This window comes from Physcomitrium patens, chromosome 26, assembly GCF_059467195.1.
Source record: "Physcomitrium patens ecotype Gransden chromosome 26, ASM5946719v1, whole genome shotgun sequence".
NCBI classification, from domain to species: Eukaryota; Viridiplantae; Streptophyta; class Bryopsida; order Funariales; family Funariaceae; genus Physcomitrium; species Physcomitrium patens.
This window is the reverse complement of record NC_143435.1, coordinates 7,391,043-7,414,781: the sequence shown is the minus strand read 5'-3', so window position 1 is coordinate 7,414,781 and position 23,739 is coordinate 7,391,043. Positions and strand designations below refer to the sequence as shown.

The window sequence follows — 23,739 nt, the reverse complement described above, 5'->3', positions numbered from 1 at the left end:
CTAAGTACTAAAAAATCTAAAGAAACAATGATACAAGATAGAATGAAATCTCTATTGGGCTTGTTTTGCTTTATAGCAAAGAATTTCTTAACTCTTCATCTTGGTTTTGATAGATGTTGTTGATGAAAAGCTTTAATTTTGGCTGATGCATTTACTAGATTCGTAGATGGCTCTCATATGTATTCATTAATATCATATCCATGCCAATGTATTAAATATTCTAACCTATTTTGGTACTGCCTTAAATCTAAGACTTCTTTCACCTCAAATTCTTTATTATTGTCCACTTCTATAGGAGATGGTGGTATTTGTCTCCTTCTTTGTATATTCATTGTCTTATATGGCTCAAGTAAAGATACATAGAATACATGATGGATTTTCATAAACTTTGATAGGTATAATTGATAAGAAATTTGATTGATTTATTTATAAATGGAAAATGGTCCTAGCCTACGATAATCCAGCTTGTTATAAGAATGAATAGTTTTAATATCATGACAAAGTAATCATACCTTATCTCCCACATGGAATTGAAATTGTTCTTTGTAATAGACATCTGTATTGGTTTTTTGTCATTCTTGAGCTTCTTTTAATTAAACCTTCATTGTTGCATGTAGTTCTAATAATTGATTTGTTACATCTTCTACGATAAGATTATCAATTTTTAAAAAGCCAAAAGTATCAAATCATGGATGATAACTATAATTGGCAAAGAAAGGTGTTTATTGAGTAGAAGAATGTACCAAATTATTGTAAGTAAACTCTGTCAATGGCAAAAGAGTTGTTCAATCATCTTATTAATAGTTGATGATACAACTCAAATACTACTCTAAAACTTCATTTATCCCTTCTATTTGTCTATCAGTTTGAGGATAGAAAGCCAAAAATAGTTTTATATCCACTTTCAATATCTTTAAAAGTGTTCTCCAAAATCTCAATAAAAACTGTATTCTATTGTTTGATATAATATCCTTTGGTAATCCATGATAGCAATAGATATTATCAAAGAAGAGTTTAGCTATTCTTTTACTTATGATAGATTTTGTACATGATACAAAATGTGCCAACTTAGTGAAATAATCTACAATTATGAATATGAAATCATATGAACTTGAAATTAGAAGATCCATGATAAAATCCATAGAGACAAAAGATCATGGTTATTCTGATATAAGTAATAGTTAGAAGAGTCCATAAGGTTGAAGATGAAGAGTTTTTGATTTTGAACAAATATCACATGTCTGCACAAATTCTTTAACAACCTTCTATATTTAAAGCTACCAAAAATCTTTAAATATAAGCTCCAAAGTCTTATTATATCCAAAATATCCTGCTATAGAGAAATTATGACAAGCTTCAAGAGCATGTAATCGTGCTTCTTCTTGTCAAATATATAAGCATCTTTTAGAATAGAGTAGGTTTTCCTTAAACTCAAACTTGGAAGTATCTTGAGACTTAGAGGGATTGTTTTCAATATCATAAATAAGAAGGTTTGAGGACATACTTACTTAGATTTGCTTTAGAAAAGTCAAATCAATAGTCAATGTTGATTTCATTGTTCGGAGATAAAATTATTTTAGCTTCAATAAAATTATTTTTTGTTAATTAAAAGTTATTTTTTCTTCTTTTGATATAAGATAAGAACGTCTAGAAAGAGCATTAGACAAACTTTGTTGTTTTTCTTACCAATAAGTGATATTGAACTCGAATCTTGACTAAGACATGCTCCAATGAGCTTGGCAACAATTCAAAATACATTCTGATATAAAATACTCGAGGTTCTTGTGATCCATATATATAGTGATTGGACTTGAAGTGCCTTCTAAATAATGATGTCATTCTTAAAAAGAATCTACAGTTGCAAGAAGTTCCTTGCCATGGATCTCATAATTAATCTTGGCTGCTGAAAATTTTCTTGAATGAAAAGTTAATAAATGAAGTTTGTCATCTATTCCTATTTGTGATAAGACTGCATGCAAGGCAAAGTTAGATGCATTTTTTTCCATAAAAAATACTTTGGAGAAGTTGATATGATGCAAGATTAGTGTAGAAGTAAAAGCTTTTTTCAAAGTTTCAAATGAAACTTTTGCTTCTTTATTCTACTCAAGCTTATCTTTACAAGTTGAGCATGTAAGTGATACTACAACTTGAGAAAATTTCTTGATGAAGATCCAATAGTAATTGGCAAATTTCAAAAAGCATTGTACATCTCTTACTGTTTTTGAAATCTTCCGATCCATGATTATATGAATTTTTTTAGGATCCATCATTATACCATTGTTTGAAATATAATATACAAAATATATTTACATTATATTCAAAATGTCAATACCTTGTTCAAAATGTAGTCTTTTATTCATATCCTTCTTTAATGTGGACGAAATTATATATTCCTTGTAGATCTATTTTTATATAGATCTTAGTTTGATTTAATTAATCAAGAAGTTAAAATATCAAAGATAAAGGATATCTATTTTTGATGGTAATTTTATTGAATCCTCAATAATCCACATACATTTGCAATGATATATCTTTTTTCTTCACAACTAAGATAAGAGCTCCTATAGGAGATTTTGAATAGCATATGAAATTCTTGGCCAAGTTCTCATTAATGTACTTTTTGAATTCAACCAACTCATTTTTGTGATAAATTATAGATTGGACTAAATTGCAGCTGAGTTCTTTCTTTAAGATCGATTTAATAATCATATGGACAATGCTTTTAGAAAAAATCTAGATTCTTCTTTTCAAAAATATCTTAAAAATCTTGATATTGACTTAGAATTTCACTTAAAATCTTTGTATCATTTAAAATGGATGTGGTGCAAATAACAAAAGACGATCCTTATTTTACAGTATGCAAAAAAAGCTTTTGCCCTTACAAATATAGGTTAGGCTACACTAGACTCATGGCTTTCTATTCAATTAGAAAAACTCTTAATGATGTTTGAAGAAAATTCAAGTTTATAAGAAATCCAATCTATCATAGGATTATATTTTTCTAACTACAATAAATCTAAAATAATTGGATTAGAGGGAGATCTAATTATATTAAAATTTATACAACTATTACGACCATTTATTACTACATCTATAGGAAGTATTTTATGAGTAACATCTCCAAAAGATAATGGATGACCACCTATGACTTCTATGTGTATGGATTTAGTTTTTTGTACTAACTATATATTATGACTTTTAACAAATCCTTCATCTAAAAAACAAGTTGAGGCTCTTGAATCTATTAAGATAGAGGCTTTGTAATTATTAGATCCTAAATGCTTATCTAAAGTAAAATAATGAGAGGGTTTTGAGGAGAGAATAGAACCTTCATTAGGAATTGTACAAGATTCTACTTGCATGGCCTCTATTAGAGTTGGACAAATTTATTTTTCAACATGTTTTTATCTTTGACAGTAAAACTCGTTATTTTATAATTACGTCATTTTTTTGGTCAATATTGAGCATTATTCTTAGCTTCTCCATAATATAAATATAGTCCTTCTTGATGAAAATGAGTCTTTTCTTATTCAATAAAAAGTTTAAAATATACTGCATCAATTTACATGTCTTCTATTTTCAAATGTTTAGATTGAAAAGTTGTTGGTATCATCATTGAATTATAATAATGTTGAGATTTTCTTATTCGATTCTCAAATCGAAATTCAAAAAACTGATTATCAAATTTCATAGTAAAGTCAATTGCTTGACTCAATGTCTAAAGATCAGATAAATTGAGCATCAATTTCTTTACTTCATATTGTAATCTGTAGAGAAATTGATTGATGAGTGTTGCATCATTTCACTTAATATCTGTCACTAATTATTAAAATTGTGAAGCATGTAATGTCACTGATCAATTGCCTTATTGCAAGATACAAATCTTATTAGTTGCAACACACATTGCATCATGTTTTTCATATATAGATTGAAACTTCGCTAAGAATGCTTCCAAATTATTCAATATTGAATCACATCATTCTAGAAATGATAAAAAATATGATAAAGCAGAACCTCAAAGTAATGTTCCAATAAACTTGACTTATGATCCTTGAGTTGGATAACTTTGAGGTTGTAGTTCAATCACTAGTTATATCTGATTGATGAATCATTGATACATAGGTCTTGTGCCATCCAACTTCTCAAACAATCCAATTTTTAGTTCATTGAAACTTAAAAAATGTTCCATTGTAGGAGTAGTAGTATGGCTTGGTGTAGATATTGAAGTAACTCCAATCATCTCTATATCTTCATTGCTTGATAATCTTGTTGCTCCTTGTGGTGGTAGACTGAGTTGATGTATTATAAGCATTAACTCTGTCATTTGTTCTTGCATTTGAGCCATTGTACTCTTCATTTCAATAAATTTTGCAATGCTAACATAATAAAAAGAAAGGTGTCTATTCTCACAAAATACAATACTCAAGAATCAAGAAGAAAAAAAATCTATAAACAATATCAGTTTAAAAGAGGATAATCTGCAACTTCTAATATACTTATGTCTTATCAAAAGAAAGGGGTAATCTACTCTTAATTAGGAAAGGACAAAATTCTAATATTATATGTGTACTCTTATCAATCTGTCAAGGACACAAACTGGAAGAAGATACATAAACTTGTGGAATCTAAGTCAAAAGGAAAGTGACAAAATAGAAGAAAGTATGTATATTCAAGGAAGAATTGGAATGGCTATTGCCAAAGAATAAAAAACATAAGACTCTTGAAACTAGACTAAAAACAAGAAAGGAATTGATAAGAGTAAGGAAGGCCTCATTCTTGCTTCTATATATACTACTTAATTAAGAACTATATAGCAACATGCTATCGGACCTCTAATACACGTCCAACTTGTAGGACACATGTTTAATTTGCAAGACAAGTTTCCTAAGTGTGTGCTATATGTCCAACTTGTACTATAAGTGATCAACATGTCAAGACATGGCCTTCTTGTTGGCTAAGTTTTCAACCTATCAATCACCTATAGCCATGTATGAATACAAAGCAAAGTCTATAAAGCTTCTAGGAAACTTTCTATAAGATATTATCATATTTATCTACTTTGACTTACTTCTACTTATTCTTATTATCTAGATAATTATCAAGATAAATATGTATGTCCGTGACATTTTATGTTTGTACATTTGATATTCAAAAAATAATTCAATTACAATTTAGACTAATTTAGAACTTGTTATAGAATTTTTTTGTTGATTTAAGATTTGCTTATTTTATTTATGGAGAAATATTATATATATATCTATATATATATATATATATATATATATATATATATATATTGAAGAACTTTATCACACATCCAAAATCTTTTATATATATATTAATTTTCTTTATGAAGATTAATGTGTAGTTTATTAAAATTTCAACAAATTGACTATTGAAAATGAATGTCCATTGCCTTTGATATTTGGACTCTTTAATTAACTCATTGAAATCAAGAGTTTTAGTAAGATATATGTCTAAGGATCCTATAATTTGGTATATATAACAAATAAATAAATAACTACATAAATTCTAAACTAAATATAATCATTTTAAATATAATAATATGCCTTTTAAAACTTATAAATGCTTTAGTAGCTTTTTAACATATAATAAATAATTAGTTATGCAAATTTTTAGAAAAAAATAATTTGATTAATTTAAAGATATTATTGTAGAAAAAAATGAATGACTAAAATTTCTTCATGAATAAAATAAGCAAATCTTAAATTATCCTAAAATATATAGTCTCTAAAATAATTTAAACTTCTTTGAAGTTGAAATATATATGATTATTGTACTTTAGATTAAATGATATATTATAGTATGTAAATATTTATTTTTTTATATATTTTCTTTGATTGTATTGATGCACATGCTATTTTTAAAAATAAAAATATTAAAAATAAAAATATTAAAAATAAAAATATTTATATGAAAAGCACAAGTTGAGAGTTAATTAAGTTTGTTACTAAAAATTTAAATAATCATTGCTTTAAACTACTTTATAAGTAGAAAGACAGAAAACAAAACAAAACAAAACAAAAATGTGTTAAATGAATGATTGTCTTAATGATTGAAACCATTCATCATCTGGTTTAGTTACTAAAAGGATGATGAGATATTCATGAAAGTTTGAGTTTTGATGGAGATGTAAGTTTGAGAACAATAAACCTTGGAGGTCATATACGGCAGTGCAAGACGGAAGAAGTGTGAGGCCTGTAAAAAACTTACGCCGAGAACATAGGGAAACGGGGTAGTCCAGGATGATAAGAGGCTGAAACGCATCATTGCGAGGAAGGAATGGAAGGACGAGGAGAAGCGCGGTGGTGGGGGTGGGGGTGGGGGGAGGAATGGAGTGAGAAGACTGGCCAGTGTCCCCATCGCAATGACCAACTCCGCAAAAGGCAAGACCGAGACGGGATGACACCTGTAGCGAGGGGAGGCGAATGGAATATTACCGGGTACTGACTGGCTGGCAGCCTGGCTGCGGAGGGGTGGGCCCCACACCAGATGGGGACGGGGGGACCGAGGGGACGGAGGGGGATGGTTTGATGCCCTTCGAGCACGTTCCTTTCACAGAGGACTGGGGCCAGTTGGACTGGTCAGGGCATCCCTGCCTCGGGCATCCCACTCCTTGAGGTAGCAACATTATTCCCGATCCTGCTGCACCGGGCAGCGGCGATGGGCGGTGAAGAAGGTTGGTGCGACAGAGGGCAGGGCCGGGCAGGGCATTGCATGAGGCCGGGGGTGTGGGGTTTCCTTCCTTTCGTCGGAAGGTGAGAGAAATAGAACGAGGCAGCGATCGAGCGAGGGAGGGCGAGGTGGCAGGGCAGTGTTGCCGCTAAATCGATGGAGACAAAGAAAGCGAGAATACGACCAGGGACCGGGGCCGCATGCATGCGACGTGGTCGTCGGGGCTGTTCATTCGTTCTGTCATTCATTTAATTTGTACACTAGTTCGTTCATTCATCTCTTCATTTACTCCCCTCTACGTGCTCCACCTCCCCCACTTCCCTGCCCCTCATTCCTGGCCGCCACGGCAAACTCAGTCCTGGAACCTTGCCTTGGACTCTCCGTCTATTCCATTGCTCCTCACCTTTGTCCGTATCTTCGTCATTGCCTCCTCCCCTCCCCTTCCATTCCTTTAGACCTCCCCTATTTTTGATGTCGCACCAGATTCGGGACCTGCAACCTGCCGAGAGCCTGCCAGCGTTGGACAATAGAAAAGTATCCAAAATGAGCAGTTAAAACCGCAGTGTGAGAATGCTTGTTAACAAGGGTGGAAACTGCGCCATGTGGCACCCTTGCAATTCTTCGTCCAGAGGCGGATCCTTCCACCGTGCCTTTGTCATGCCACCTTCGACTGTAGGCCTGTGTAACTTATAGTTGGTATGCTCATACAGCAGTAGCATCTTTGGTTCTTACTCATCTCCTCTTCCTTCTCCTGCCCTCCCCTTGGAACCTCGTCATGACCTGCTTTTTCTAAACCTAACGCTCTGACTAGCTTCCAGTTCTCCTTCGATCGCCACCATGGGTCGACAAGGATCCATGGCGCTTCTAGCCTTTACTCTGTTTGGCCTTTTAAGCTCTGTTAAGGCAGACTCCATTGGCTATGGGTACAACCTTGTCGGACTTGACGATCTTAACAATGGTGGTGGCGTTGTTGGGTATCTTGAGCTCGTTAAAGCTACTGAGACTTATGGCGCTGATGTCAAGAATCTTAAACTTGTAGCAAGGTAAGCTCACAATTGCACGCAGTTGTCATTACGTCGCTCTGCACTATGCGGTTTTTAAGCGTATTTATATACGTACCGCGTGCTTGGATTCTGTGGGATTTGGCTGGTACTGTGGGAATGGCGAACCGCGTCTGATTTCACGATGTGTTTGTTAGTCTTTCTAATGATTTCTAAATGAAATTGATTGTTTACTCTGGGATTTTTGACTGCCATTTTCGACAAGTATATTTAATTTCGTTGGTGAATGTTGCGTCCGATTTAGACTCGATTATAATTATCTCACATCTCTTATACATTGCTTTACACAGGAAAACAGGGAATAGTATTTTCCTGTCTACTTCCTTTCTGAGTGATGCATTAGTCAATTATCTATCTCTTCTAACATGCTCATGATCGCGTGGAAATGGCAGGTATCGAGGCAGTGACCGCCTTCAAGTACACATCTCTGATGCTGATTCAAAACGCTACGAAGTCCCCCAGGAGCTGCTTCCAAGGGACCCTGTGGATAGTTTTAAAGCTAACCGGAAGCTCTTTGGAAGATTAAAGGTAGAGAAATCAGGAGTGATCTCGAGCAAGAAAAATCAGTTGGAATTTCATTACGTCGCCGAACCCTTTGGGTTTGCAGTCGTCAGGCGTTCAAATGGCGAAGTGCTGTGGAATACCTCCGCTCCTGGCTCGGGACTGTTCAATAACATAATTTTCAAGGACCAGTACTTGGAGATTTCTTCCCAGTTGCCGTATAAGTCAGCGCTTTACGGACTAGGTGAGAGCTCTCGTCCGGATGGGCTTCGTCTCTCTCACAATCGCCAATATACAATGTGGGCGACAGACATAGGAAGCTGGAACATCGACATTGACTTGTATGGGGTTTTCCCCTTCCTCGTGGACGTGCGCGAAGGGGGACTTACTCACGGAGTCGCGATCATGAACAGTAATGGAATGGATATTGTCTACAATGATACTTCTATCACATTCAAGATCATTGGAGGAGTGTTCGACTTCTACTTCTTTTCCGGACCCGCCCCTATCGCGGTGGTGGACCAATACACTCAGTTGGTCGGTCGACCTGCGGCAATGCCTTACTGGGTGCTTGGTAAGTAAAAAAATCATTGTATCTTGCGAATGTCACTTACAAGCTGGCTTCAACTATTTGGTGCATAGTGCAGAACAAGCTTGTATTTCTATTTGATTTTGAGATCAGTTTCTTTCATCTAATGACATTGATTGTTTGCCGTGGCTATTGCCGCAGGTTTTCATCAATCTCGGTACGGATACAATAATGTGGAACAGCTTGATTACGTCATGAAGAAGTACGCCGAGGTGAACCTTCCTGTGGAATCTATGTGGTCCGACATTGACCACATGGACCACTACAAAGACTTCACTCTCGATCCCGTCAATTATCCCGTTGACAAATTACTGCCCTTTGTTCAGAACTTGCACAAGAACCATCAGAAGTTTATCATGATTCTGGACCCTGGTAATACCCTTTAATCCAATGAAAATCGTTCAAGATTTTAATTCGATGTAAAAATATATGATATTACACAGTTATCACTACATGATATTTTGACTGTTGAATTGTGTGTTCATGTTCGTCCATCTTTCAGGGATCAAGATCGATACCAACTACTCCACCTATGTTCGGGGTGACAAACTGGACATATTCATGAGGAATGGTACGAGCCACCGCTACGTTGCCCAGGTATGGCCAGGCGCCACAAACATACCCGACTTCCTCCATCCCAAATCGCAGGAGTTTTGGTCAACAGAGGTAGCCGAATTTCATAAAGTGATTCCATTTGATGGCTTGTGGCTTGACATGAACGAGCCTGCCAACTTCTGCGGTGGTCCTACTTGTTATTTCCCCCCCGGAATTCAGACTTGTCCTCAGATCGATGAGTGTTGCATGATATGTGATAACACAAATCTCAACCGGTGGGATGATCCTCCATACCACATTAACTCTCTTGGTATCCACCGGCCTTTGTACGCGCACACAATGGCGATGAACTGCGAGCATTTCAATGGTATCCGGGCTTACGATACCCACAACGTCTATGGAATGAGCGAGGGACTTGCGACATACCGAGCGCTTAAGGAGGTATCTATTTTCTGCACAATGCACTCTTGCAACCGCATAAATCAGGGCCGAAACTTTCGATCTCTGAATTTCTCTTAAGCGTGCTCTGTAATGGTGATGCGCAGTACAAGTTTGTGGTGAAATGTTTCAATTCTAATGTAATAATTTTTGTTTCACAGTTGACTGGAAAGCGCCCCTTTGTGCTTGCCCGATCTATGTTCCTCGGATCAGGCTCGTACGCTGCCCATTGGACCGGTGACAATGGTGCAACTTGGGGAGATCTTCAGTACTCCGTCGTGAGCATAATTAATTTGGGCCTGTTCGGAGTACCCATGGTCGGGGCAGATATTTGTGGATTTAACTTTCAGACCAATGAAGAGCTTTGCATCCGGTGGACTCAGGTGAGATCCGTGATAATTTCATCTATAGTTTTTTCGAAACGTAAGCGTGAAAGAAACTCAACTGATATATTACGTACTGTAGAATACAGGTTAAATTCGTGTAGTTTTATTTTTCAATGTTTTTATAAAGGATTTCGTTTCGTTTAACCTCGGAAATTTATGGCTCTCTCTGAATCCCCTTTCAGGTTGGAGCATTTTACCCATTTTCCAGGGATCACTCCGATATTCATGCAGGTCCTCAGGAATTCTACTTGTGGGAGTCGGTTACAGAGACTGCACGGTCGGTGTTTTCGTGGCGATACCGGCTTCTGCCTTTCCTGTATACGCTGATGTTCGGAGCACATAAGACAGGAGCGCCTATTTTTAGGCCTCTTTTCTTTGCTGTCCCTGAGGATTCTCGGACGTGGGATATTGCTGATCAGTTTACCCTCGGAACCGATTTATTGGTGTCTCCAGTGCTTCAGCAAGGCCAGGTCACTGTGAACGCATACTTCCCTCAGGGAGTGTGGTATAACTTGTTCAACCCTTCGCAAGTGGTGCGGGCGAATAATTCTTTTCATACTCTCGATGCTCCGCTTGACACCATTAATGCCCATGTCCGCAGTGGCTCCATCCTACCACTGCAAGATTTGGCACCAACCACGACGCAAGCCCGGAAAACTCCCTACACCCTCTTGATTGCAATGGATCCCGAATCGGACTCTTTCAATGCGCCATCAGCTATTTGTGACCGACGGAGCAAAGCGACGGGAGAGCTCTTCATTGACGACGATGACACAATTAGTATGCAGGTTAAGGATGGCGCGGGATCACTTGTGACTTTTGAAGCTACTCGTAAGGACGGTGTGTATGTGTTGAAAGCCGATGTCGAGGAAGGTGCTTATGCAGTGAAGCAAGGGTTGATGCTTCAAACGGTTTCCGTTCTTGGAGTGCGTACAGCTCCTAATTCTGTGAAGGTTAATGGCAAGTATGAGGCCGTTAATGTTACCTTTGACAACAAGGCATCATACTTAACCCTTACTGATCTCAATTTGCCCATCGGTAAAGATTTCGAGGTATCATGGGATTGTTCTGGAAGCGACGCATTTACAAGCTAGAATCGTTTTTTAAATCCTAGAATGTATATGTTCTCATTTAACACGGCGCCTCATCCTGTATTTCGATGCACCTCTTCTCGCTGGACAGTGATGCATAAGCACTCCTGGCTAGGAATTATGGTCCATGAATATAGAGAGATAGAACTGGAGTTCATAATGGTGGTGTTAGCATACAGAAACTATAGTAAAATTGGTTTTTGGGATTCACATCATTTCGGGGCTATCTGAAACTTGTGAAAGTTCCGTATACATTTTTGTCGAGTGTATTTATAATCTGAACCTGGTTCTTGAATTCAAGACCTGCCCCGATCTCCGAAAAAAGCTCTTTTTATTTCATGGTACAAATGGTTGAGGGTTTATTACCGATTCATTCTCGCGTTCTATTTGAATTGTTTAAAATTCCTATTAATATGGTTGATTTTTCATCAGTTCCCGAATCTCTGGTCATTTTCAACCCCCTGCAATTTCCACCAAAATTATATGAGCTCTGGATTATACTACATTTCGAGGGTGACAGCATGGTTAGATTGATTTCTTGTTAAGACCGAAGTAGAACTGTCGAAAAACTTTACGACAGTGGAGAAGAAATTAGCACTTATAAAGACGACCACTAAGTTTGCAAGTGCGGGAGTTGACGTTTTCAAGAGAAGAGTTGGTGGAGTAAATAGCAGGTCTCATGTCTGAGGAGAATAAGGCTAACTTGGCTCCCAGAAATTTAAGCAAGTCTTGCATAATGACTAGCTGCGCTTTGCGCTCATGCTCTGTTTCCTGCACATGCAGTATCGGTGGTTGGAATCTACATCCACATCAATGTGAATCTGCTATCTGCTGAGTTTAGTGTGGTTGAATAATAGTGGCATACCTTGAGCTTTTGTTGCTTTTTTTGCAAGTCATTTACAAGTTCCTCCTGCAGTTGAATTCTCGACTCGAGCTCCTCGCTCACAATATTATTCTTCGACTCAGATGCCACTGAAAGTCCTATGTGGTACCCCAATGTCGCAGTGAAATTGGACATTCTCATACTAAATCCACATTAAGCAACTTTGTCAAAATTCTTGCAAATGATTAATACTTATGGATAGTTTGTAAGTGGACTAAGTCAAGTGATTAGGGGTAGATTTATGGAAGTAAATAAACGTGAAGCTGACATTGGTCCAGGGTAGTCTCAAGTCGTTCCCTGTGAAGATTCAATTCTTGGAGCTGTTTGTAATCATCCTCATGTTTTTTGCTACTCTCGTTTACAGCAGATTCCAGCTCTGCCAATTTCCTGAAAGTTGCCTCACAGTAAGTAAATGCTCTACATATGTTGTTTGCAAGGCGCAAGTCTGATCGACAGCATGTGGAAGGAATCAGAGTTGGTGGATTTACACCGCTTGTTGGTGGAATAACCTTTTAGACACAGTTGACGTCTCGGTGAATTTCTCCTCTCGCTCTGCGTTCTTAGTCTCAATGTCTTGTAATGTTGTTCTCACTTCCTTGAGCTGTTTCAGAAGGGGAGCTACTTTTGCTCGTTGTTCTTGTAATTTCGTATCAAGTTCTGCGATTCGCTTCCATACATTTTTGCACATCTTTTCGTGTCCCTCGCTTGAATTGGTGGCAGAATCATCCACGGAAATCTCGTCTACACATCCAATCACAATCGGAGAATATCGAGATTCTTTACAGGGAGAATGGAAACGTAGTGCCAACAGTAATGTGCAATTTAAGCTGTGACTCTTAAATATATCATAAATCAGTAGTGGCACGCATGGACTAACTGATCGTGGGAATAGTGCATTCATCAAGGTCGCATCCACGACAACCTTGTTGCTCCAGCTGGCGTTGAGTGCACTGAATGAGTTCATACACAGCTGCGCTGCCATCTTCAAATGTACTAACATCAGCATCACCTGCAGCTTGTTGCTCCAGAAGCCGCTTAGTACGAACCAGAACCCCGTAATCAGTTGCCTTATCGTCCAATTCTTTCTTCAGAGCCTTGTAAGTGGCACTTTTCCCTCGCAGCAATTCCACATACTGTTTCAAATCTTCTCCTCGCCGCACAGACCCCTTCACCTGCGCACATTTATCAGCTTTGAAGAAATTCTTGGTCCAACCTATGAGAATTCATATAACTCACATGCCATGCTTCAACGCTTGACATAGATACCTCTTCGATGGAGTGAAACTTATGTTCAAGATCGGCAATGAGCATGTCGCGCTGTTTGGTGAGGTCGGCAAGCCTGTCGAATGCATCACGAATCTTATTGGCAACGATGGAGGTCATTCGCAGCTGTTGACGCTGCACCTCGTTGCCCTCGCCACAGCCACTGCCATCGTGGTCATGCACGTTGCGTCGCTTCAAACCCTTCAATTCATCGTTCACGAGTGCTAACTTTGCCTGCCGCATTGTATTCATTGCAACGCTTTCTTTTGAGGGACTTTAGACTATAGCACGAGTGGCCATTGCGAAGTTCACTTCGTACGATGCATATGTCACTCAATTGTACTAATTTTGTGACAGCGAGATCTTCACTCCATTTTCCCACAAATATTTCTATAAAGTCACGAAAATAAATGAAATCATGTGCAGATGAGAAATGATCCAAGGGAAATCGATCATAGCTGTCTCAAAATAGAAGTAAAGCATGAGTGCAAGAGGTGATGATCCAAAGGGGACTGAATGACAGGCCCTGGGCACCTGAATGGGGGAGAGGGCAGGATCCATGGGGTCAGTGTTGCCCAATACTTGTTGCAATGCTTGCAAGTGAAGTCTTGATTTTTCCATCTCCTGCTACCCACACAGATCACCATTCTGTCAGTTGTCAGGGACACTTCCCAACATCCCCAGTCCACGCTTGGCTTGCCAATGCACATCTTCAGGAGTAGTCACCACCACCACCACCACTGCCACACGTTCATGACACTGAGCTTTGTAATTGTGTAACTATGGCACACATTCCCTCAAATGGATTCCCAAAAGTATGCACCTTGGGCAGTTTATCTTCAGCCTGGTAATGCAGCAATGAGCATGCTTGTGCCATCTTCTGCAACATTGCAGACATGCTTTCACTTCCTGCTAATTCTTGAACCTCATGCAGCTTTGACACCACTTTGGAATGGTTGACTAACACATGTCTCCACACACAAATTATCACAATTGGCATCTGTGACAAGTTTTCTTTCATACCCTTCACATCCTGCATTTTGAAGCCCTTTGGCAAACTGACAAATTGTTTCTTTCTCTGTTAAGCTCATTTATGAGCTCAACAACCAAGCACACTTCAATTAAAGTCATGAAAGGGAACTGTCAAATATCTTCTAAAGTTTAGGTTTGTGATCAAGACAAAGCTTTTAAGCTATATTCGTGCAAGATAGCATGAGGGTTTTCCATTCAAACATACATGTTTGAGCAAGTATATGTTCTTGGTCTTGTAATTGATTAACTAAAAATAGATATTGACTTTTTTCATCACGTAATGTTTGTATTGCATCCAAATATTCGTTTAATTTTTCCACATGCTAAACCATCACACTTTCTATTGTGATGTTATTCATGAAAAAATTTCAAGTTAAAATAAATAAGCAATTGAATAAATGATACATGAATGCAAGATTAAAATTTTACACATATTACATAGGTAGATCATAAGATTATTTTTTAAAAAAATATTCCATTTAATTGAATAATTTTGATTTTACTCTATTTTTCTCACCTGTAGTTCAGTTTTGAATTTTTGAATTTGTTCATCTAAATGATTTCTTTCAACTTCAAGGCCTTGCACATTTCTTTTCAAAGTTGATGAGTTCTTTTCTTTTTTGTGTATACTTTGTAGGTGCTTATGAGTAGTTTTGAAATACTCTCTTAACATGTCAAATTGTGTATTCAGCATATTCACATCATCTTCTAATATCAACTCTGGTGGTATATCAATGTCAATTAAAAATGGTGCCAAATATGCACGTTTCTTCAACATTTCTACCTAATACATCACAATGAGCAGAGGCATATTTATAATTTATACATTTATTTAATATATACATATATATATATATTGAGTGAAGTTGAACTGTTTTTCAACATACCAATTAACACCTTTATAAATTTTCATTCAATCATTGTAATATATATATAAATACATATAATAAATAATGATCAAATAATGACCTGAGGAAGTAACCACATGAGAAGTGGATAAATTGTATTTGTATTTCCATCTACAAGACCTTGTTGAAATACCAAGCTGAAACACACAAAAGATTTGATCATGCTCAAACATTATAATTAAATGGATAAAAAATGAATAAAAACGAAGGATAAATAAGGTACTTATTACAAGGCACCTATCATTTTTGGGACGATAATTGAGCATTCTCAGAACATCCAACATCCACGCTATCTTTTCTTCATTTGAATCCAAATTCTGTAAAAATAATAATAAATAAATAAACGGATTTAATTGTATTAATCGAAACATAGTAATGATGTCATACAATTCAAATATCATTGGAAACTTCATCTTGGAATATATTTGGTGTAGATATGTATTAAGGTTTGAAAGCTCAATTGTTTGACTATATATATATATATATACACACACCACTAATACTTTAAATTCATCTTTCAAACAATATTGGGGGGAGGGGGGGTAGAAGATACAAACCTGGCTATTTTTAGGGTGAATAATTGATAACACGTATAGGACCAACTTTTGTAATTGCAACGAATTACTCTGACTGCATATGGTTTTATATTTGTGTCATGCAGTTTCTTAATAAAAATCTAATTCAGCGGATTTCTTTTTTCTTTTTTTGAAGTTCTCGATTATTTTGTAATTAAGCTCAAACTGAGTTTATATGTAAAATAACTTATAATGCAAACATTTTAACCTTTTTACTCAAATTTTACAAACTGTATTTTTTCTTTAAATAATCATGACAAAGTGTGAGAAGATTTTGGTGTCATAAAAAATTATATTTTATTTTAAGATTATCATATAGTCATGTTTTTAATTATTATCATGGTACAGATATAATAAAATTACAATTTTAAACTTGTGATAAATTTAGTATAGTACAGTTATTAGTGTTCTACAGTTATATACAAACACTACAACTTATTAGATTGAAAATTTATCGAAAACCTTAGTGATGTTTATCACAAACCTAAATTCTAAAAATGAAATAGAATAATTGAAAGGTGCTTTGTTGAGCATGTAAACAATATCTTCTATTCTTGCCATACTTATAATGTTGTTTTTGTCTAATTCACAAAGTCTTGAAAAGACAGAAGAATTTCGAAAATTATCATGTATCACCAAAGAATTTGCAAGTACCTGTAGGTATAATGAAAAATCAAACAGGAATTAGTATGCATAAAAAAAAGCTCTACTATATAAGAATATTGAATTATTGTACAAAATACACTATTACATATATAATTGTAAAAATTATCTCATGTAATGAATATCAATTGTCTTTGTGGATAATTCTGATAGCAAAAAGAGAATTCAGAGTTACTTGATAACCTCTTGTGGCACTCGTTAATTTTGGCCGAAATATATATATATATATATATATATATATATATGGTCTATTTTACGTGATTTCTTGTTTTTATTCCATGGAATTTTCAATCCACAAAATAATAATAATAATAATAATAATAATAATGCCATAGAAAAATTTCATCACATTTTTAAAACGATATTTGACACAGATTACTTATCAAATGTATTTAGTGTCAATTTTGCATACACATTAATGTTTTGTGTATAATAATGAAAGAAAGATTGAATTTATTTTGTAATTTATTCACCAAAAAAAGAAAGACAACGGTTTTTAGTCTGAGGTTGAAAGTTTCTTATTCATTAATACATAGATTTTTTCATATTAATCACTATAAAAATAATTTCCTATTAATAATATCTGTAATAAAATTTTAAAATTAAATTATTAGAAAATTCATAATAATTAAAATTTTATTTAAAGACATCTTTGGGACTCATTACTCATTTTATAGATATAGATTCAGTATATAATGTTTAAATATTAATAATATTGCTAAATATAACGGCAACTTCCAACATTATTTTGTAGTAGCTATAAAACTTATAAAGTCTGTGATTAAATCTTATCAGACAAGCATTGTGAACTTCTTATTGTAAACACAGTTGTTATTATAAAATTGAGTTTTCTAAATTTTTTGTGATACTGAATAAAATGAAGATCCGACACTCCCCAAGTCAGCAAGAGCAAATGACCTACATAAACTTTTCCACTTGACCAAATCACCAAATCACCAAATCCAGGAAATGGCCATTTTCTGCAACATTATTTGATGATGAGCTCACCAGATGCACAGATGATGAATGATTTGGCACATGAATAGAGTTTGCAGTGAAGATGAGGAGGAATGGGAAGAGCGGCAGTGTTGTGGTTGGGAGGCAGGCAGGCAAGGCCACATGGACGTTGGTTAGGTGCAGAGCATAAGTGAGTGGCAAATCCCATTTCATGATATATGTACGCACACACACACACACACATATATATATATACATATATATAATATCTATATAATATCTATATATGTCAATTGTTATTTTGCAAAGAACTGCACTTCTTTTTTTAGTTATTCAAATTGAATTTTTCATGTTTATATACATTCTAGTTCATTTTACAAATTTGTGATAATATAATTTGTCTTTGTACAATCTATTTCAAAGCATGTATAGATCCACAACTTATTAAAGCATACAGTTTCCAGAAATGCTGCATAATTGTAATATAAGAACACAAATTATATTCTATATTATATATGTATATATATTGATTTTTTAATTTTTTTTGTTGAATTGTTGTTGTTGTTATTATTTTATTTATCTTCAAGTAAAATATTTTTCAAAGACTCAAGTTGAATAAATGCATGTCAATAATAGAAAAGATGTGGGATACAGATAAAGTTGTTTTGAGTGCATATTTTTATTCAACTTGAAACTTTTTTATTTTCAGTTTATTGTAATGGTTTATATCATGTATTGGGTACCTCTACTCAGAATATATTTTATAGCATATATTTAGTGTACTACTGTTCTTTAATCATTTTAAAATTTAATAATATATCATATTTTTAATTATTCCAGATATACATATTGTTAAACTTTTTAAAAATTATTATATAGTGAATCCTTCTTTAAATTATTTCAAGAAATGAAAAACTCTGCAAAAGTTCCAACTATATACTTAATCCTTTGAAATATGTTTATTTTAAATATCTAATAATTTAAACGCTGTTACAAAAACAGAAGAATGATCTTTCTTTTTTATAGCACTAAGAGTTTATTTAAATATGTCCATGACATTATTGGATTGTGTTTGTTGCATAAATTTCAATCAATCATGAAAAAAAATGATAACACTTCACTTCTTTATTGCATAGAATCAATATTTCATATTGTAATAAATATTTTTATTATATAATAAAATATATAATAATAAATTGAAAAAATGACCATTTAATCTTTAGTACCATACTTAATTTAAATTTTATAACATATGACAATTAAGTTCATATCATGTTTGTAAAAAATTTCAACCAACTTATATTTTATAAAATAAATTGGATATTTTTTTGGATGTGAGAAAATTTTGAATACTATGATATGTTAAAGCATTATAAAAATGAGTATAATAGTTGATATAATTTCATAAAGCCTTGTATAAAATGCCAAACCAAATTTTAAAAACTATAATAAAATATATACTCTTAAGAATTTCTAAGATAATAGTACCAAATATGTTTTTATTATTATATAAAATAGTAAAAAATAATAAAAATTTATTTAAAAGAAAAATTAGCCTTATTTTTTAGATAACACCTAAATCACATTTCAAAATGAAATTAATTCTAAAAACATACATCTTTATATGTATGTATGGTGATTAAATTATATAATAATAATGGTTATTAAACCTATGAATAATTTTATAGTTGTAAGTCATTGATTTTTACCTTATATGAATAAATTTAAATTATTTTATGTATTATAATTATACACTTTATTTCTTGCTTAAAAAAATATTACTTATTTATAAAAAAATACACAAAGTAAAGATTCTATTTATTACCCATGATCAATCTCATACCATTATATGTTATAAAATTCAAAAAATATGTTGAGATTAAAAGTATTTAAGATTCAGCTTGTAAGACCAAAGAAAATTGGTTTTAAACTATCAAACAAGAAAAAAATCTTGAAGAAATTTCAAAAGAATATATAAGGAAGCATATTAGGAAGTTTCTTTCTAAAAAAATATAGAGTTTGGATAGTATTGGTACTATATATATGCTATTTTGAACGTATGACAAGCAAATTTCTTAATATCAACTACTTCTTATTTCTTTGGAAGCTCTTGAAATAAAATATGTATTGTTTGAGAAAAATATGTTGTAAATAGTTTCTAGAAGATGTAGATGTTATAAAGATCTAGTATAAAAATTTATAAAAGGATATTTTTAGATATATATATATATATATATATATATATATATTAGATAAGTTTTGATTTTAAATTTTGATTGATTGAAAATTGCAAGGATTATATTAAATAATATATATAAAATAAATATATTAATTAGACAGGTTGGAAAGATGAAGGAGCCTAAGAATAGTTTAAGATATTGAAAGAATATTGGATGGTTTATTCCTTGTAATATATTATATGATTGTAAGTAGAAGACATAGTCATAGAATTATTTGGTCAAAGATAATATTATCAATTGAAGTGAATGATATTATCAAGGAATCATGAACATGTAGGAAAAAAATTATTTAAGTTTATTGTAGGTCCTCTATGTAAAACTTCTTCATAAGACTCTAATTAAGTATTATTGTGCAATGTATGTAATTGATATAAGTTCTTCAACTTTTGGAATTTATTTCTTTTCTTTTAATTTTTAGTCATTAGACCAAATTTAATATCTTTATATGAATAAGATCTATATTTGAAACAGAGTATTTGAAATATTTTTTTTGTCAAATCTTTGATCAATCAATACCATCTTAGTTAGTTCTACCATGAAGTTATAGACTTATTTTTTTAATATTTGGATTGGAGTATATGGCTTAAGAATATTATATAATATTCTTTCTTGAAAAAATAATGGTCTTTTACACTTATTCATTTTGTTGTGCAATGTCTTATCAATCAAGGATACAATAAAATCTTCTATTATAAAAATTGATTCTTATAATTTAGAAGGCTAACTTATTATAGTAACAATGTTGGAGTGTGTTAAAATAAATAAATAAATATGAAAGTGGAATAAGTTATATTATAGATGATATTATAAGTTTAGATAACTTTAGATAAGTTGCTATTGGTCAAAGTATTGGCTCTTGATATATAAGAAGGCCAAGAGATAAAATAGATGAATAGACAAAGAATCTTAAGGATATAAAGATTATACTAAAAGTATATTTTTATAATAGATAAGATAGCTATAGATAGTTTTAGTAGATTTTTAGATGAATGTAGTCATCAAAAGATGAAATATATCCATTAAAGCAGTAACCACCACCTATAAGTAATGGATGTTAGAAGTGAGAGATATCTTATTTTATACTCTCTTTGTGAGCAACCATGTTGAAGCTATATGTTGATGATTTCAAAGTTCTTTTTCTTCAATAGGTTTTATTCTCACAACAATCTCAACTATAATGGAGCCCATTGCAATGGCTTGTACTATGCAATTGTCTTCCATAAAATTTCTTCATAAGTGTCAATTAAATACTTGTATAGAGTCATGTGTTTGGTGGCACTTGAATCAATAATTGCCATGAATATAAAATCATATCTTCGAAATTACTCATGTATATTGTTGGCTTTTTTTCTATCTCTGTTATTTATTTTGTAGCAATTTTGTGCAAAGTGACTTGATTTTCTACAAATGAAGCATGTTCTCACATTACCACATTGATTAGAATAGTTCTTTTTGCCTTATCTTGAAAAGAGAGCCAAATCTTCACTTTGAAGTTCTTTCTCTATCCTCTTGACTACTTCATAGGCAAGTGAAGATTAGTTAGGACATTCTAAGATAAGCTAAGATATTCTAAGATTCAAAAGTATATACTAACATTGTAATAGATATGCTAAGATTTTAATAAATAACCTAAAATCAAATAATCATGAACAAGCTAAAGAAAATAAAAGAAATGCTTAAAGTATAAGATTTGAAGTGATGTTAAATGTCAATCTTTTTGGTCCTTGAATGATGCTTTGGATTCTTTGCAAATGCAAAACATCCTTGATTGTCATACTTCATTAAAGTTGATTCTATTTATACTTCTCCAATATCCTCGTATAGTTGTGTTAGCCATATTGCTTCTATTGTACTATAGCTTTATTAAAGAAAAAAAACTTCAAAGTCACCAACATATAGCATCAGCAAGGTTATTTGTAAAAAAAATATAAAATAAGATATCTCTTACTTTGAACATCCATAATTTAAAAGCGCTCATTTTTTCCGTATTGGAAAATTTCCATCTTTAAATGAATACATTCATCCAATATTCTATTGAGACTATTCATTGCTATCTTATTTATTAAAAAAATATACTTTTAGCATATTTTATATATTCTTAAGATCATTTGTCCATTATCATAATGTAGCATGACTAATAAGTAAAAAAGATGAAGAAATTATTATATTATAGAAGATCTTATTTCAAATATTATAGCAAATTATCTTAGAAAATAGATAATAATCAAAAAGAAAGTAAAATTAAAGGTGTAAATGCTGCCTTTTTACAAAGTAGGCTTCTATTTACTTTGTAAGGCCAAAAATAAGACAAAACAATATAGATTAGAAAAATAAAGAATATGATCATATGAAAAAAGAAGTTAGAAATTTCTTTTGAAAAAACTTAATTTAAAAAGATAAAAATTTAATACTCGAAGAGAATTGGTTATCAACTTGGATTTAAATTAGACCCCAAGGTTTCTTTTGGAATAAGTAAAATAAGCAATCACATTTTGGTGCCACAGCCAAGGAGTGATAATAGCTTTGAGTGTAAGGAATTAATTATCAAACGTGTGAGAAAATTGGCAATGGAAGACGATTTTAGTAGTGTTTGAAGCAAGATTATGGTTAATAAGAACGAGAGCATTGTATCGAGGAAAATAAATCAATTGAGAGAAAGACAGGAAAGAACACTGTCATGTTGTGACACAACTATATAGTAAAAATATGACAAAAAAATGATATTTTAATTAATATTCTATTATCATGGTTCAACAAGCATTCAATATATTTTACAAGGCTTTTATAAAAGCCTCTAATCCTATTTTCTTCACTTAATAGCTAGTAGATAAAAATTAGTTAGTAATTTTACCTTCTAGGCTGTAGTAACCTTTTTATTGCCTTAGAAAGGCCATAAAATGGTAAAAAAAAAGGATAAAAAGGATAATTTATTAGCATGGTTGATACTAGGGTTAAGTTGAGGGTAGGATCGGGCTATAAAACCACTAGGATAGATTAGATTGTTATCCGGGGGTCGGCCGGATATGAGACAGGGTCGAAATCCGACCTCCAGCCACTAAAACGGCCGCCTAGGGCAAAATACGGGGGTTTTTTCAGATCGAGTTTTTGGATCGAAGAGCTAGCTTCAAGTTCTTTTCAAGATCACTAGTTTGGTTTCATTAGGATTTGTGAGGGGAGAGCAATCGCTGCTCAAAGTCAGTATTTATTTTGGTGTTTTGGATTTTATATAAAACATTGATGGTTTGCATTCTCAATCGGTTTGTGCAAGTCGTGTAGCATCTATGGGTCAAAATTTGGTATTGTCTGGATAGTTGGGTGTGCTAAGTGTTTACAAAAATTTGTATTAATCTAACAATGAAATCAAGAGATATCTGGGTTTTAGTACAAAGGGTTGTCGGAAGTTGGCAGTCTAGGGTTGGATAGGGTTTCTGTGATATCTGAAGATCTACTAGTTGGATCGATGTAATTTTTGGCTTGGTAATAGAAGATTTGGAGATCAAGCGGCTATTGAATTTTGAGCTGGAGTTAACGGTTGACAAAGGAGAAATCACTTCTGGAGTTTCTACATCAAATTTCAAGGTTGCGGCCGAGTGTCATCAGTGCGGTTTATGGGCGTTTTCTTGCAATCTGTAAGTTGGGTTGGGCTGAAATTTTCTAAGCATATAGAAGGCTTATACTGGTATTTGGGTGCAAAATTTCACACTAAGTGGATGGTTGGATCAAAAGTTACAACTTATCAAAGCTCACTGGCTAGGATTAGGGCTTGTTAAGAAAAACAAAAACAACTTAATTATAAAAGAAATAAAGCAATTGGAATATTGTATGGTTAAAATGACTATGCGGAGTGTTTTTAAATACTTGGAAATTGATATTTCAATTATATTCTTCATACATGGATAAA

The 23,739-nt window shown here is 33.4% G+C and overlaps 2 protein-coding genes across 15 annotated transcripts; one reads left to right on the top strand and one right to left on the bottom strand.

The window, feature by feature from the left end:
- The first annotated feature begins 7,032 nt into the window (after positions 1–7,032).
- LOC112278054 (alpha-xylosidase 1) lies at positions 7,033–11,569 on the top strand. Its single transcript, XM_024511066.3, has 6 exons — positions 7,033–7,739; positions 8,150–8,832; positions 8,989–9,219; positions 9,350–9,843; positions 10,002–10,223; positions 10,409–11,569. The coding sequence occupies exons 1-6, from the start codon at positions 7,534–7,536 to the stop codon at positions 11,318–11,320; spliced, it is 2,748 nt and encodes a 915-aa protein (XP_024366834.1). The 5' UTR covers positions 7,033–7,533; the 3' UTR covers positions 11,321–11,569.
- Positions 11,213–18,308, bottom strand: LOC112278055 (intraflagellar transport protein 81). Of its 14 annotated transcripts, none has more exons than XM_073531712.2 (16): positions 17,650–18,305; positions 16,463–16,632; positions 15,961–16,033; positions 15,641–15,720; positions 15,465–15,540; positions 15,013–15,279; positions 14,701–14,818; positions 14,287–14,423; positions 13,998–14,087; positions 13,467–13,697; positions 13,123–13,372; positions 12,710–12,941; positions 12,469–12,587; positions 12,183–12,289; positions 12,021–12,088; positions 11,213–11,778 (listed from the first exon to the last, which is right to left on the bottom strand). In XM_073531712.2, the coding sequence occupies exons 1-16, from the start codon at positions 17,854–17,856 to the stop codon at positions 11,688–11,690; spliced, it is 2,316 nt and encodes a 771-aa protein (XP_073387813.1). In that variant the 5' UTR covers positions 17,857–18,305; the 3' UTR covers positions 11,213–11,687. The 14 variants fall into 14 exon arrangements, 11 of the variants coding, with proteins under 11 accessions (XP_073387813.1, XP_073387812.1, XP_090104063.1 ...); XM_073531711.2 differs by having other exon boundaries at positions 11,957–12,088; positions 17,650–18,303; XM_090247937.1 differs by having other exon boundaries at positions 11,957–12,088; positions 17,560–18,302.
- Positions 18,309–23,739: the final 5,431 nt, after the last annotated feature.

Coding starts and splice junctions, on each gene's coding strand:
- LOC112278055 (XM_073531711.2), bottom strand. CDS start 17,856: ATGTATATATATATATGTGTGTGTGTGTGTGTGCGTACATATATCATG. Junction 14,088..14,286: donor CTGAAGATAAACTGCCCAAG/GTGCATACTTTT, acceptor TGTGGGTAGCAG/GAGATGGAAAAATCAAGACT. Junction 12,089..12,182: donor AAAAGCAACAAAAGCTCAAG/GTATGCCACTAT, acceptor CTGCATGTGCAG/GAAACAGAGCATGAGCGCAA.
- LOC112278054 (XM_024511066.3), top strand. CDS start 7,534: ATGGGTCGACAAGGATCCATGGCGCTTCTAGCCTTTACTCTGTTTGGC. Junction 8,833..8,988: donor AATGCCTTACTGGGTGCTTG/GTAAGTAAAAAA, acceptor CTATTGCCGCAG/GTTTTCATCAATCTCGGTAC. Junction 9,844..10,001: donor CATACCGAGCGCTTAAGGAG/GTATCTATTTTC, acceptor TTTGTTTCACAG/TTGACTGGAAAGCGCCCCTT.